This window comes from Hyla sarda, chromosome 2 (assembly GCF_029499605.1).
Source record: "Hyla sarda isolate aHylSar1 chromosome 2, aHylSar1.hap1, whole genome shotgun sequence".
Classification (NCBI taxonomy): Eukaryota; Metazoa; Chordata; class Amphibia; order Anura; family Hylidae; genus Hyla; species Hyla sarda.
The window spans coordinates 315,433,439-315,447,249 of NC_079190.1; the positions used below are offsets into that span (position 1 = coordinate 315,433,439).

Below are 13,811 nucleotides of genomic sequence, written 5' to 3' on the forward strand. Positions count from 1 at the left end.
GAATTCGTGAGGAAATTCCAAAGTGTGGAATTCCATAGAAGCCTATTGGGCTTCCATTTGAGGCAGAATTTCCGCCCATGTGAATAGACCCTAAGGGTCTATTCACACGGGTGGAATTTCCGCACCAATTCCGCTTCCTTGGGTGTTTCTGGCTTGTGCGGAAATTCAGAAGTGTGGAATCCCATAGAAGTCCATTAGGCTTTCATTTGAAAAGGTCTATTCACACGTCATAGTTTCCGCTTGTGAAATTCCGCCTCAGATGGAAGTCCAATAGACTTCTATGGGATTCCACACTTGTGAATTTCAGCACCAATTCCACACAAAATCTGCACAAGCCAGAAACCACCCAAGGAAGTGGAAGGCGGAATTGGTGCGAAAAGTCTGCCCATGTGAATAGACCCTAAGGGTCATCTGATAAAGATGACATGTGGAAGATTGAATCCTTTTGAGTGGCTAATGAAACCTAAAAGGAAAAAAGAACAGTTATTAAATAGTCAAAGTGCATACCAATTGGCTTAAAGGGGTTTACCATCAAGATAAATAGGTCTAAATTGATGGATTGTGAAATTAAAGGAAAACTGTCATCAGTGTTTAAAATTATACTTACCTTAACAAAAACCAAAAGGATCCCAAGGAAATTATAATCACGAAACCCTTTGAAGCCGTAGCCCCTCCGTGACTAAATCGCTTCAACTAGGGACCCCTCCCTTCCTTTTAAAAAGTATTTATATCTTTATTATATCTCCATTAAAATATTCCCATGTGTTATCCTATATATAGTGGAGTAATCTTTTAAAATTACAAAGGGATGTGATCCTTGTATAAATACCGTATGACACTTGTTATTCATTTATTGCAGTGGAGATCATATCTATTTCATATGAGATTGCCTTAGTCAAACTGACTTCATATAGTGGAACAGTTCCCTTTTTATTTTCAGAGCAAGATTTACTATGTCTTCTTCCTAAATCAAGATCACTCCCTTTGCTTGCAAAATGCTCACAGCTATACCTCCCCAACATTTTCCCAGACTAAGCTGGCTTTGTCATGGGCTGAGGTAACTACCTGTCCCCGATTTGTGGTCAGGCTTCGGGTATAGGTGGAGCTGCCTGACGTCACTTCAGTTATTTCCCCAAGCATGCTTGCAGCAGGGCCCAGCAGATAAGCAGTGGCAGTGATGCCAGGATGCTCTGTCAATGCACCAAGCCTGCTGCCCAAACTAGGAAGATAATGGGAGAACAGGACCACAGATCGGCAACAGGTGAGTATCATTATTATTAGTGTTACTCGCACTACCTGCTTGTACCAACAGGTTAATGTGGTGACACTGATGAGTTTTCCCTTTAAACATATTTGCAAATATAAGTAACTATCAATGATACAAGGAATATCAATCATTTTTAAATGGCAGCCCTACCTATATAGGCTTGATGCTCTCTTGTTTTTTGCTTGTCACAATGGGATATGTCCTGTAGGCAATTTCCTCTTTTGGTCAGGCATGCTCAGCTGCTCAGTTCTCCTTACACGCAATGAATATAACAGCATAATAGGCTGCTGCATGTAGCTTCTACACTGCATACATTTACTTACATACTTATGTATGAGGGAGTCTGCTTGCCTGGCTGAATATTCACTGGCCATAATGAGGTATATATACATTGTGTACTGCTATATTACTTTCTTTAACACTAAATGCACTTGCTAGTTGGGGAGGGGGCAATTTTATTCTCTACATTAACCCTTTATTCTGTTTTAAGAGTTGGAGAGAAGAGATAACTCTATCATTATGAAGATGAGATACTCAATGCGGCACAAAAATGAACATTTGCACTAATGACTGCTGACAAATTAAGTTCAAAGCAAATCATGAAGGCCATTGACACCAATATAGCATCCTATGTCACATGGGATACATGATACAGTGCACCAAGTGTGACATAAGATGCTATATTGGAGAAACCAGACAGAAACTGAATCAAACACCATAAAGAAAATGACTATTGCACCCCAGTTGGACACCATTTTATCCAAACAGGTAACTCCATACATGACTTGACTTGATAAATGGAGGACTCCCGAAAGCTTAATTCTACAAAAAACTGTTGGTCCAATAAAAAAGGTAATATAAGATCATGCAACATTCTGTGATTACACATCCGCATCACTGGACTAATACACGTGTGTGTATACACATACATATCTCAATGTATGTGTGTGTGCATGTATGAAATCAGTTTGAGGTGATGTGAGCTTTGTGGCATGGTGCATTATCTTGCTGGAAGTAACCGTCAGAAGATGGGTACCCTGTGGTTATAAAATGATGGACATGGCCAGAAACAATATTCAGGTGCTAAGTATTTAGGAGTATTAGTATTTAGTAGTCCAAAGAGTATCAAGAAAATGGTCCCCACACCGTTACCAGGCAATGTTGTTCTTATCTTCCATTGTCCAGTTTTCATGAACCTGTGAGAACTGTTCCCCCTGTTTTCTGTTCTTATCAGACAGGCGTGGCACTCGGTGAGGTTTGCTGCTGCTGTTACTTCTTGTTCATGTGTGTGCATTCAGAGATTGTGTTCTGAATACCTTAGTTGTAACAAGTGGTTATTCTAGTTACTGTTGTTCTCTCAAACCAATCTACCTATTCTCCTTTGACATCAACAAGGCATTTTCGTCCACACAACTGCCGCTCACTTAACCCCTTAACGATGCCGGACGTAAATGTGCGTCCTGGTGAGCTGGTACTTAATGCACCAGGATGTACATTTACGTCCTATACATAACCGCGAGCATCGGAGCGATGCTCGGGTCATGTGCGGCAGGTCCCGGCTGCTGATAGCAGCCAGGGACCCGCTGGCAATGGCGGAAAAACCCTCAGATGCCGATCACAGCATCTGCAGCATTGCGGTCACTAAAATGGATGATCGGATCGCCCGCAGCGCTGCCGCGAAGATCCGATCATCCAGAATGGCAGATGGAGGTCCCCTCACCTGCCTCCGCTGCCTTCCACAGGTCTTCTGCTCTGGTCTGAGATCGAGCAGACCAGAGCAGAAGATGACCGATAATACTGATCAGTGCTATGTCCTATGCATAGCACTGAACAGTATTAGCAATTAAATGATTGCTATAAATAGTCCCATATGGGGACTATTAAAGTGTAAAAAATGTAAAAAAAAAAAAAAACTCCCCCAATAAAAAAGTACATTGTTCAATTTTCCCTATTTCACCCCCAAAAAGTGTAAAGAAAAAATAAAACTGTATATACATATTTGGTATCGCCGCGTGCGTCAATATCTGAACTATTAAAATAAAATGTTAATGATACCGTACGGTGAACGGCGTGAACGGAAAAAAAAAGCCCAAAATAGCTGCTTTTTTTATAACATTTTATTCCCAAAAAAATTAATAAAAAATGTATTAAAGTTTTATAGAAGCAAATATGGTATCAATAAAAAGTACAGATTACGGCACAAAAAATTAGCCCCCATACCACCGCTTATACGGAAAAATGAAAAAGTTATAGGTCTTCAAAATAGGGGGGGATTTTAAAACGTAGTAATTTGGTTAAACAGTTTGAGATTTTTTTTTAAGCGCAACAGTAATAGAAAAGTATGTAATCATGGGTATCATTTTAATTGTATTGACCCAAAGAATAAAGAAGACATGTTATTGCAACTGTCTGAGTCCTTAAAGGTGTAGTCCAGTGGTGAAAAACTTAACCCCTATCCTAAGGATAGGGGATAAGTTTGAGATCGCAGGGGGTCCGACCGCTGGGGCCCCCTGCGATCTCTCTGTACGGGGCCCCGGCTCTCCGCGGCCCCCGGCTCTCCGACACGCCCCCTCAATACATCGCTATGGCAGAGCCGGAGATTGCCGAAGGCAGCACTTCGGCTCTGCCATAGAGTTGTATTGAGGGGGCGTGTCGGCCGCCGCCTCGTGCGGAGGTCGACACGCCCCCTTCCCGCGGGCTGTCGGGGCTCCATACAGGAGATCGCAGGGGGCCCCAGTGGTCGGACCCCCCGCGATCTGCAACTTATCCCCTATCCTTAGGATAGGGGATAAGTTGCTCACCACTGAGTCACCACTGGACTACTCCTTTAAGGCCCAAATGGGCTGAGTCTTTTAAGGGGTTAATATTTTCGATTTTTTTTTTTTGGACCATTCTCTGTAAACCTTTGAGATCATTTTGTGTGAAAATCTCAGTAGATCAGCCATGTTCAAAGTCATGTTAATCCCCTTACAAGATCTCAGGTGTAAATGGGCAACAGGTGTTTTCAATTTTGTGTTATCGCTCTCACACTCTGGTCACTAGTAGTTCAACATGACATCTCATAGCAAAAAAACTCTCTCAGGATATAAAAAAAAAAAAATAATTATTGTTTTTATACAATAAAGATAGCCTAGGCTATAAAAGATTGCCAAGACCCTGAAACTGAGCTGCAGCAAGGTAGGCAAGACCATACAGTGGTTTCACCCAGAACAGGCATAGCCATAGTCCACCAAGAAGTTGAGTGCACATGCTCACTGAGTGTTGTCAGCATTGCAGAGGTTGAAGAGGTGGGGAGTCAGCCTGTCAGTGCTCAGACCATACGCCGCACACTACATCAAATTGGTCTGTTGTCCCAGATGGAAGCCTCTTCTAAACATGATGCAGAAGAGTAACAGTTTTCTGAAGACAAGCAGACTAAGGACATAGATAACTGTTGCGGCATCCAGGTGACGAGTACAAATAAAAGTGTATCTTGCCTAAAGTCAACACAAAAATAGAGAAACAGAACTGTGCCGCACATCCACAACTTGTACAATGATCTAATTGCTTTTCAGCATAATAAAAAAAAACTAACAGGTTGTTACCATACCTTTTGATCTAAACTTGGAAGCCCCACAGTTGGGCTTCCTAGCCACTGGGTCATTCCCCCTGTGGGCTTGGTGTCGTAGAGGCGGTAGTCACCACCCAGCGCTATGCCAGTGTAAGTTAAGGGACCCACTCACAGGTGGCCTTGACGTGGCGAGTGGACTTGCACGTTTTGATCAAAAGGTACACTAACAACCTGTTAGTTTTTGAATTATGCTAACAAGCAATTAAAACACTGTAAAAGTTGTGGATGTGCAGCCATATTCTGTTTCTTTATTTGTGAGTTACTTTTGTATTCTGTTCCCACTTTTGTTTTGTTTTTCCATGGCCAGCACCCCACTCCACCCATTTGGCCCAGGAGATTTTTTAATCAGCAGATTAGACTGCACATGGGTTTTTTCCTAGCACTCTGGCAGGGAGCACATGGTAGGTGTTCACACTGGTGTGGTGCTCTGCGGCAGCCACAGTTTCTGTGGTGCTTTGTTTCTGGGGTGGGTTGGCCCAGAGCCGAGGTTTTGGTCTGACAGCAATGGTGCTGCCTGGCCACTGGATCATTCCCCCTGTGGGCTTGATGTTGTGGCAGCAGTGGTCCCCACTCAGCGTTACGCCAGTGTTAGTTTATCAGGTGGTCTTGACGTGGTGAGTGGGCTTGCACATTTTTATCAAAAGGTACACTAACAACCTGTTAGTTTTTGAATTATGCTGAGAATCAAGTAGATAATTGTACAAGTTGTTGATGTGCATCTGCGTTCTGTTTCTGCATTTGTGTCTTGCCTATAGTCAAGCATGATGATGGGAAGTGTCAAGGCCATTGCCCCTGGGTTCATTGAGGGAATGCCAACATATACTGTGACATACTGACTCAGAGCATAATCCCTCCCTTAGGGGACTTGGCCACATGTTAACGACCAACATGTTAACGACCTCAAATACACCTCCAAGACAACCACCGCTTAAAGGGGTGCCGGCCCGGAGATCGCGGGGGTCCCCAGCGGCGGGACCCCCTCAATTTAACATTTTATCCCCAGAAGAATTTTTGCTGCATAATTCCCACTGCATAAATTCTATTGAAGTTAAAGGGCAATTAATGTCTGTGGAATTTACTGCAGAAATTTGTGCAGAAATTCTGCTGTGTAAACATTAGTTGATGGGTTGGCCAACCATGGCTCCAGACCTAAACCCTATTGAGCATCTCCACTTAGGGGTGTACTCACTTTTTTGCCCCAGTTTAAACATTGATTGTGTGTTGAGTACATCAACTTTAAACAGTGTTTTACTGGCTGTGCACTCACTACATTGTACATTGTAGCATTGTATAGTAAAATTTCTTCAGTGTTGCCACATGAAAATATAATAAAACATTTACATATTAGACATATGTGAAATACTGTACCTACCTACTTAGGGCATGTACCTTTGGGTTTACCTACCTCCAAGGGGCATTTACTTAATGGGGTGGGGTCACCTACCTATTGGAAGCATTTACCTAATGGTGGAGGGGTATTACCTACATAACTACTGGGGATTCCTATCTAATATTGGAATGACCTAAGTACGGAAGGCTTCTACCTAAAAGGGGTGATATTACCTAGCTAAGTGGGGCATCTACCTAATGGTGGGGGGGGGGGGGGGGGGGATTAGCAACTTACTGGAGGCTTTTACCTAAAAGGGGAAAAATTACCAATATACTGGGGGCATATACCTCATCAGGGTAAATTACCTACATACTGGAGGCTTGTTTCAGGTGGGTGGGGAGGGAATTATCTACCTACTGGGGGCATCTACCAAATAGGGGTGAAATTACTTGCAGAGCACGAAGGGAGGCATTATTTGCGGCACTGAAGGTAGGGGATACTTGGGTAATGTGATGGAAATATGGAGCCTAAGATGTTTGGCAGTTTCTGTGGAGATGAGTCATGATTACAAGAAGTTTTCATGCCTATTTGAGCCAGATGAAGAAAAGGAAAAATAATGACACCATAAAGACACTTACAAGTTGCATAGCTGTCAGTGAGGGCTTCATGTTTGAGTTTTGCCTAAGGGCTCACAAAGTCTAGAGCCAACTCTGACAGTTTATGTATCAATCAATGACACCTAAAGAAAGTACAACACATACCACACAAAATAAGACTTTTTTTCATCTAGAGACTTAAAAATGTACAATTACTTGATATTGCTTTTTAAGATGGCATGGTCCACCGAGTTGTTAAACATTAAAGGGAACCAATCATCAGATTTTACCCTATATAACGCTTTGCAAAGCGTTATATAGGGTACAATGTTTATCCTCACCATCCCCGGGAGACACTCCTGCCTGTGGGGATCGTGAGGATATGAACTTATAAACTGCTCCCCGCCACGCCCATAAGTAGTCCCCTGGGTAGGAAGCTCCTCTCACCTAGTCCCGTGTCTTCGGCTTGCAGTGACGCCCCCTTGATTGACGGGTCTATGTGTACTTTTTACTGAATAGTCAGATGGATGGGAAGGTATTGCTAAGAGATTTGTGACTGCTAGGCTCAGGGGATGTGATAAGGAGGTTGAGAAGGCATTGAATAATTTTCTGGGCTGTATGGTAGAATAAACTGTGGTGGCTTTACCACATAAAGTGATGTTGTCAGCACATTGAATTTTCAATTGAGCGATAATAACCTTGGCAGATGCACATTCACCATTCATGTTCACATTTACCATGGATGGAATATATATGGAAGGATACTTTTAAGGATACTTTGAATTCACTATTGTTCCACTATGTTGGTCTAATGTTTTATTTATCTAATGTCTTCAATGCATTCTCTAGTGCCAGGTGTCAAAAAGGTATTCCCAGGCCCCTAAAGTGCTGATAGCTTTAAACACATCTTCGCACCCCTTCCCATCCCTATCACTGCTTGATTAATGGTCAGCTGGAAGGTGAGCGCTGTTTCCAAAGCTTAAACTTGCACACAGTATGCACAGACAACAAAAAACGTGGTCTCAAATGGCTGGAGGTGCTCAACCCCAAATGCGGTTGTGCATTTATACTGGGGGAGCAGATCCTGCCTTGGTAGTCCGTTGCTAGGGGCGATCTCCAGCATAAAAATGTATACAATGGAGGATGCCTGCAGCGGACTACAAGTGCCACAATAGAATCCTACACCAGATAAACGGTGTGGATGTGTAACAATAAGAATAATACAATACAGGAATATGGGTGCACTACTGTGGTAGATGTATACAATGACATTGGCTATCCCTCAACACTGATGTTAAAATTGAGACATTCGCCAGTGTATCCTTATATGAAGGACACACCAGAGCCTGCACACCAACGCCAAGGTTTCTCAAAATGGCTCGGGACCTACGCTAATCCTACCTGTGCTTGATAAGCAAAACAGAGGCCAGTGGGCAATTACGGCAGCATTCGGTCGACTCACAACTTCCACCCAGATACCCTCCAGCGTGGGCAGTTTGCACAGGGCAGAAACAAGATTTGGGGAAAAAAACCTTGGTGCTGGAAGCTGAGCCCTGAGCCATGTTCACACATTGGAATTTCCAGCTGTTTAAAGTGTTTATTCACTTTAATGAAAAAGCTTGTCAGTACTGTTCACCGCCAATACAAGTAGTGGTATGGTAACTCCAAATATGTGCCAAAGTAAACAGTGAAAAGGCTGCAGCACTGGCACTTTTAAACTACTGATTGGTGGGGGGTCTCACTCTTGCTGATAATAAAAAAAACATAATAAGGTGCATTATAAAGTGCCATCTGCTCTTTCTTGATGCCTTTTGGATTGTACCCTTACGTGTATTATTATGATGATTTATTGAGTCTTGTGTTTGCACTTAAAGGGGTTCTCCACTGCCTTAACCTACTTTTGGCAGTTAGTTAGCTCCGTGGCTATATGTTATTATGGCTTTTTTTTTATGTTGCTAACGGTTCTGTATGTGGTGTTTTACTTACCTTTTTTCCAGACCCGGAAGCTGGTTTCTTCATTTGCTTCCTGCCTAGCCTCGACCACTTTTTTTCTTTTCTTCCGCTGTCATCTTGCCTTCGGGTGTCTGGGCATGCTGGGAGTTGTAGTTTCGCAACCGCTGGAGGCACTCTGGTTGGGAAACACTGCCATAGCAAACCTTCAGGAGCTGTCCAGCGCTCTGGGACTCACCTCTGGCCAGGTTAGGGTTAACAATCATCCAGCGCGTCAGGCCCGATGCTGACATCACTATGGCACATGCGCAGATGATCCTCCGGAGCGAGGACCAACTGTGCATGCGCCCATCACGGCAGCCCAATCCGCATTCAGCTTAGAAGAAGCTGAAAGTAAGGAGGGTACGCGCTGATGACGACAGAGGATTCCGTCGTGCGGGAGGCGGGCACGTAGGCCGGCCTCCAACACACCACCCTCCACGGTGACGTCCCGGTGGCAAGATGGCAGCAGAAGAAAAGAAAAAAAGTGGTCGAGGCTAGGCAGGAAGCAAATGAAGAAACCAGCTTCCGGGTCTGGAAAAAAGGTAAGTAAAACACCACATACAGAACCGTTAGCAACATGAAAAAAAGCCATAATAACATATAGCCACAGAGCTAACTAACTGCCAAAAGTAGGTTAAGGCAGCGGAGAACCCCTTTAATGGTATGCATGTATGTATGGTACAGTGCACAGAATGCTGAACACTTTGTGACAGGGCATTAGTTGACTTTTTTGTTAGATTCTTTAACCCCTTAAGGACTCTGTTTTTCCGTATTTGCATTTTCATTTTTTCCTCATCACCTTCTAAAAATCATAACGCTTTCAAATTTGCACATAAAATTCCATATTATGGCTTCTTTTTTGCGCCACCAATTCTACTTTGCAGTGACATCAGTCATTTTACCAAAATATCCACAGCGAAACGGGGAAAAAATTCATTTTGCGACAAAATTTAAGAAAAAATTTAATTTTGTAACTTTTGGGGGCATCTGCTTCTACGCAGTAAATTTTTTGGTAAAAATGACACCTTATCTTTATTCTGTAGGTCCATACGGTTAAAATGATACCCTACTTATATAGGTTTGATTTTGTTGTACTTCTGAAAAAAATCATAACTACATGCAGGAAAATGTATACGTTTAAAATTGTCATCTTCTGACCCATATACGTTTTTTATTTTTCCGCGTATGGGCCGGTATGAGGACTCATTTTTTTGCGCCATGTTCTGAAGCTTTTATCGATACCATTTTTGCATTGATTGGACTTTTTGATAGCTTTTTATTAATTTTATTCATTATAAAAAGTGACCAAAAATACGCTATTTTGAACTTTGGAATTTTTTTGCGTGTAAGTCATTGACCGAGCGGTTTAATTAATTATATATTTTTATAGTTCGGACATTCGCACGCGGCGATACCACAAATGTTTATTTTTAGTTACCGTTTTTTTTTTTTATGGGAAAAGGGGGGTGATTCAAACTTTTATTAGGGAAGGGGTTAAATGACTTTTGTTAACTTTTTTTTTTCCACTTTTATTTTTTGCAGTGTTATAGCTCCCATAGGGGGCTATAATTCTGCACACACTGATCTTTTACCCTGATCCCTGCAAAGCCATAGCTTTGCATGGATCAGCGAGATAGGGGCTTGATTGCTCAAACCTGTAGCTCAGGCTTGGAGCAATCAAATGCCGATCGGACGGGACGGAACAAGGTAAGGGGACCTCCACTCGCGTCCTAGCTGATTGGGACATTGCGATTTTATCGCGATAGTCCCGATCAGGCCGACTGAGCTGCCAGGAAGCATTTACTTTCATTTTCAGCACGTCTGAAGGGTTAATAGTGCGCGGCACAACGATCGGTGCCGCGCGCTATTAGCCCAGGGTCCCGGCTATGAATAGCAGCCGGGACCGACCCGGTGTGATCCGGGGTCACGGTGTGACCCCGTTTTAAACACCGGGACCGGGCGCAGGGCGTACGGGTACAGGGCGCCCTCCGTCCTTAAAATGCTGAACACTTTATGACAGGGCATTAGTTGGCTGTTTTGTTAGATTCTTTAAGTACTGTTCTGATAAGAGAAATTGTAGCATGACTGTGTAGGATGGTAAACAGCCATGTTTAGAACAACGTTTCTTCTTATTGAGTGTCCATATTTTAGATGACCTGCTAGCAGTATTTGCAGCATGAGTGTTATATGCTTTTGATATATTATTAAAATTGAAAATGTGAAAAATATTGGGCTTTGAACCTTGAAAATGAATGGATTGTCATTCAGTCTTTATTTACCTGACTGACCTAGTCGCATAAGTACCCCACTGTTACTCCTTTGTACCACTCTGGGTATAATTGCCAACCCCTGCACATGGAGTATTTATATGCTCATGACAATGTACTATAACAGTTTCTATCAGTTGTTATATTGTAATGGCCGGTAAAGGCTACAGATGCAGTCATAATTGGGGGAAAATACCAAATTTTGTAAATGAAACATTGGGGTGTGTATGTGTCCATAACCTGGCCAAAACATGGTGATGCTTTTGTATTTATATCATGTCAGTTAGACATAGAATATTTCAGTGACATGAACTAGTTGTTAGTTTACTATTTTCTTTATGTATTCTGTATTTCTGTATGTAATTGCTATCACTAATGACTATATACCTGTGTTATATTTACAGTTGGGATGAGAGCAGTTCCATAAGCAGTGGCCTAAGTGATGCATCTGGAAATCTTAGTTCAGAGGAATGCAACGCCAGTTCTTCTCTTACCTCTTTACCATCCACACCAACTGCGTCACGACGAAGCTCCACTATTGCTGTAAGACTGAACATAGACATGTCAAAGTTTGTTATTTAATCATAGTAACATGTTTAATCTAAATGTATATATATTTATGTGGGTAAGCCTTCCAAAGTGAACTTGGCAGATGACAGGACTACTAGAAGTGACAGCGAGTCATGATTACATTGCCCCAAAACAGTGAGTGACATGTTTCCTAATCAGTGTTTATTTGGAGAAAACTATCAATAAGCTTGTATTGCATGGTAAGCAAGACTCTCAATGTCTTTCCTAGGAGTCCTATCAGGCTATACTTAGATTTTTACTCTGTTTCAAATTGCATAAAGTTATAAAGGTTCGATAGACAAAGCATTTTCTTTTGTTCCACCGTATGAAGGCTTGTGGTTTTTTAGAGTTTGGTATACCTGAAATGACGTTTATTCATACATTTTATGGGTATAGGAGAAAAAAGATAGCAATTCCACTATTGTCATATTTTTATGCTGTTTGTTGTAAGGTATGATTAACCTTTTAAGTTAGTAGAATTGAACAGTTTGTTTGTATTTTAACTGCTTTTGCATAAAAGCAATAAAAGCATTTTTCATGCCTTGACACAATCAGATAGCCATAATTTTTTTCCATTGATGTAGCTTTTTGTGGGATCACATAATTCATTAGTTAGCTTTTATGCATTTTTAAGTGCCATTGTATTTTTACAGTGTTCACCATGCAGTATAAATAACATTTTAACTTTATTATATACTTGTTGTTACAAATGTTGCAATACCAAATATGTATGACTTTTCGTGATTTTACCATTTTTGTACTATTTGGTTTTTTAACAGTTTAAACCACAAAGTTATGCCATGGTGCCTCAAGCGGTCAATAGCACAGCAGTCGCTCTAAATATTTTTCAGCAGAGTAAATATACTTTTCAAAGCATTTTTAAGAAATATTTTTAGCCAAGGAGGATAAAATAATTTTTGACAATTCAAATTAATAGTAAATAGTTGTGTGTTCACAGCAGTTTATGCATGGAAGCATTGCTGTAACTTATTTTAAAGGAAATCTGTTATCAGCATCACTCGCACTAACCTGTTGGTATAGGCTTGTAAGGCGGTTGACACTGATAACAAGGGTGTTTACCTTTATGCAACCTGTGACTCCTGTTGTTTCATTATACCTATTTTTCTTAATATGCTAAGGCTGGAACTCCACTGAGTTTTTTTTCTTCCAAAAACGCCATTAAAAACGCCAATTTTCCAGCACAGGGTTTTTTCAGTGAAAAAACGCCACGGCCAGATGTTAGCTGCAAGTCAATTGTAAACTGCAAAATGCCAGATTCATTTGGCCTTTTTCAGTTTGGCGTTTTTTTTTAATCCTTTTGGCGTTTTTCAGCAATTTCAGGCTCAGAGGCTGGATTTTCAAAACGCCCGACAAAACCTAGTTTGGCGTTTTTTTGCCCTGAAATCATGGCGTTTTCCTCCCATAGAAGTCTAAAGAAAAATGCCATGTTGGTTTTAAATTTTGCGTTTTTGCAGGCGGTTTTTATTCTTTTTGGGACTTTAGCGATCCAAAAAAATTATGGAGATACCTTTTTTTATTAAAATTTCGTAGGGTACCATAAAAAAAAAAATTATAAAAAAGATACAGTAGTGATGGAAAAAATTGTATCTAACGAAATGTATCTTTTTTTTATTACGAAATGTTTATTAATTTTTAAACAGGGATCAATTTATGTGAGCGGGTAAAGCACTAAAAATGTAGCCGACAATAATAAAAATGTAGTGTGTGTGTTTTTCACTTTTTTTTTTGTTAAATTTTTTAGGTAGTAATACTACTCCCAGCATGGAACACACTGTTCCATGAAGGGAGTAGTAGTACCTGTACTAATTGACAGATCGCACGTTGCGATCCTCCTGTATACTGTATAGATGCGGCAGCGCTCTTCTATGGTCCCCTGCCCTGCAGGAAATATACACATATTCATATTTCCCGCAGAGAGCTGTGATTGGCCAGATGGTTCCAGCCAATCTCAGCTCTCTGTGAGAAATCGGAATGTGTATATATACACGGCGTGCAGGGGACCATAGGAGAGCGCCGGACGCTGCATCCATACATTATACCGGAGGATCACAGCGGGTGTCAGGAGTGATACCCGCAGTGATCTTTCCTTCATTACAAGTACTACTACTCCCAACATGGAGCACACTCTGCTCCATGCTGGGAGCTGTAGTTCCTGCAT

General features: G+C 41.5%; 1 protein-coding gene across 9 annotated transcripts in view; it reads left to right on the forward strand.

Annotated features, from left to right (window-relative positions):
* NAV1 (neuron navigator 1) overlaps positions 1-13,811 on the forward strand; it is a 526,544-nt gene that overhangs the window by 274,207 nt on the left and 238,526 nt on the right. For all 9 annotated transcript variants that reach the window (XM_056557725.1, XM_056557730.1, XM_056557732.1 and 6 more), the window contains one exon: positions 11,467-11,605. In XM_056557725.1, coding sequence (XP_056413700.1) covers positions 11,467-11,605 — 139 coding nt within the window. The remainder of the gene's footprint in view (positions 1-11,466; positions 11,606-13,811) is intronic.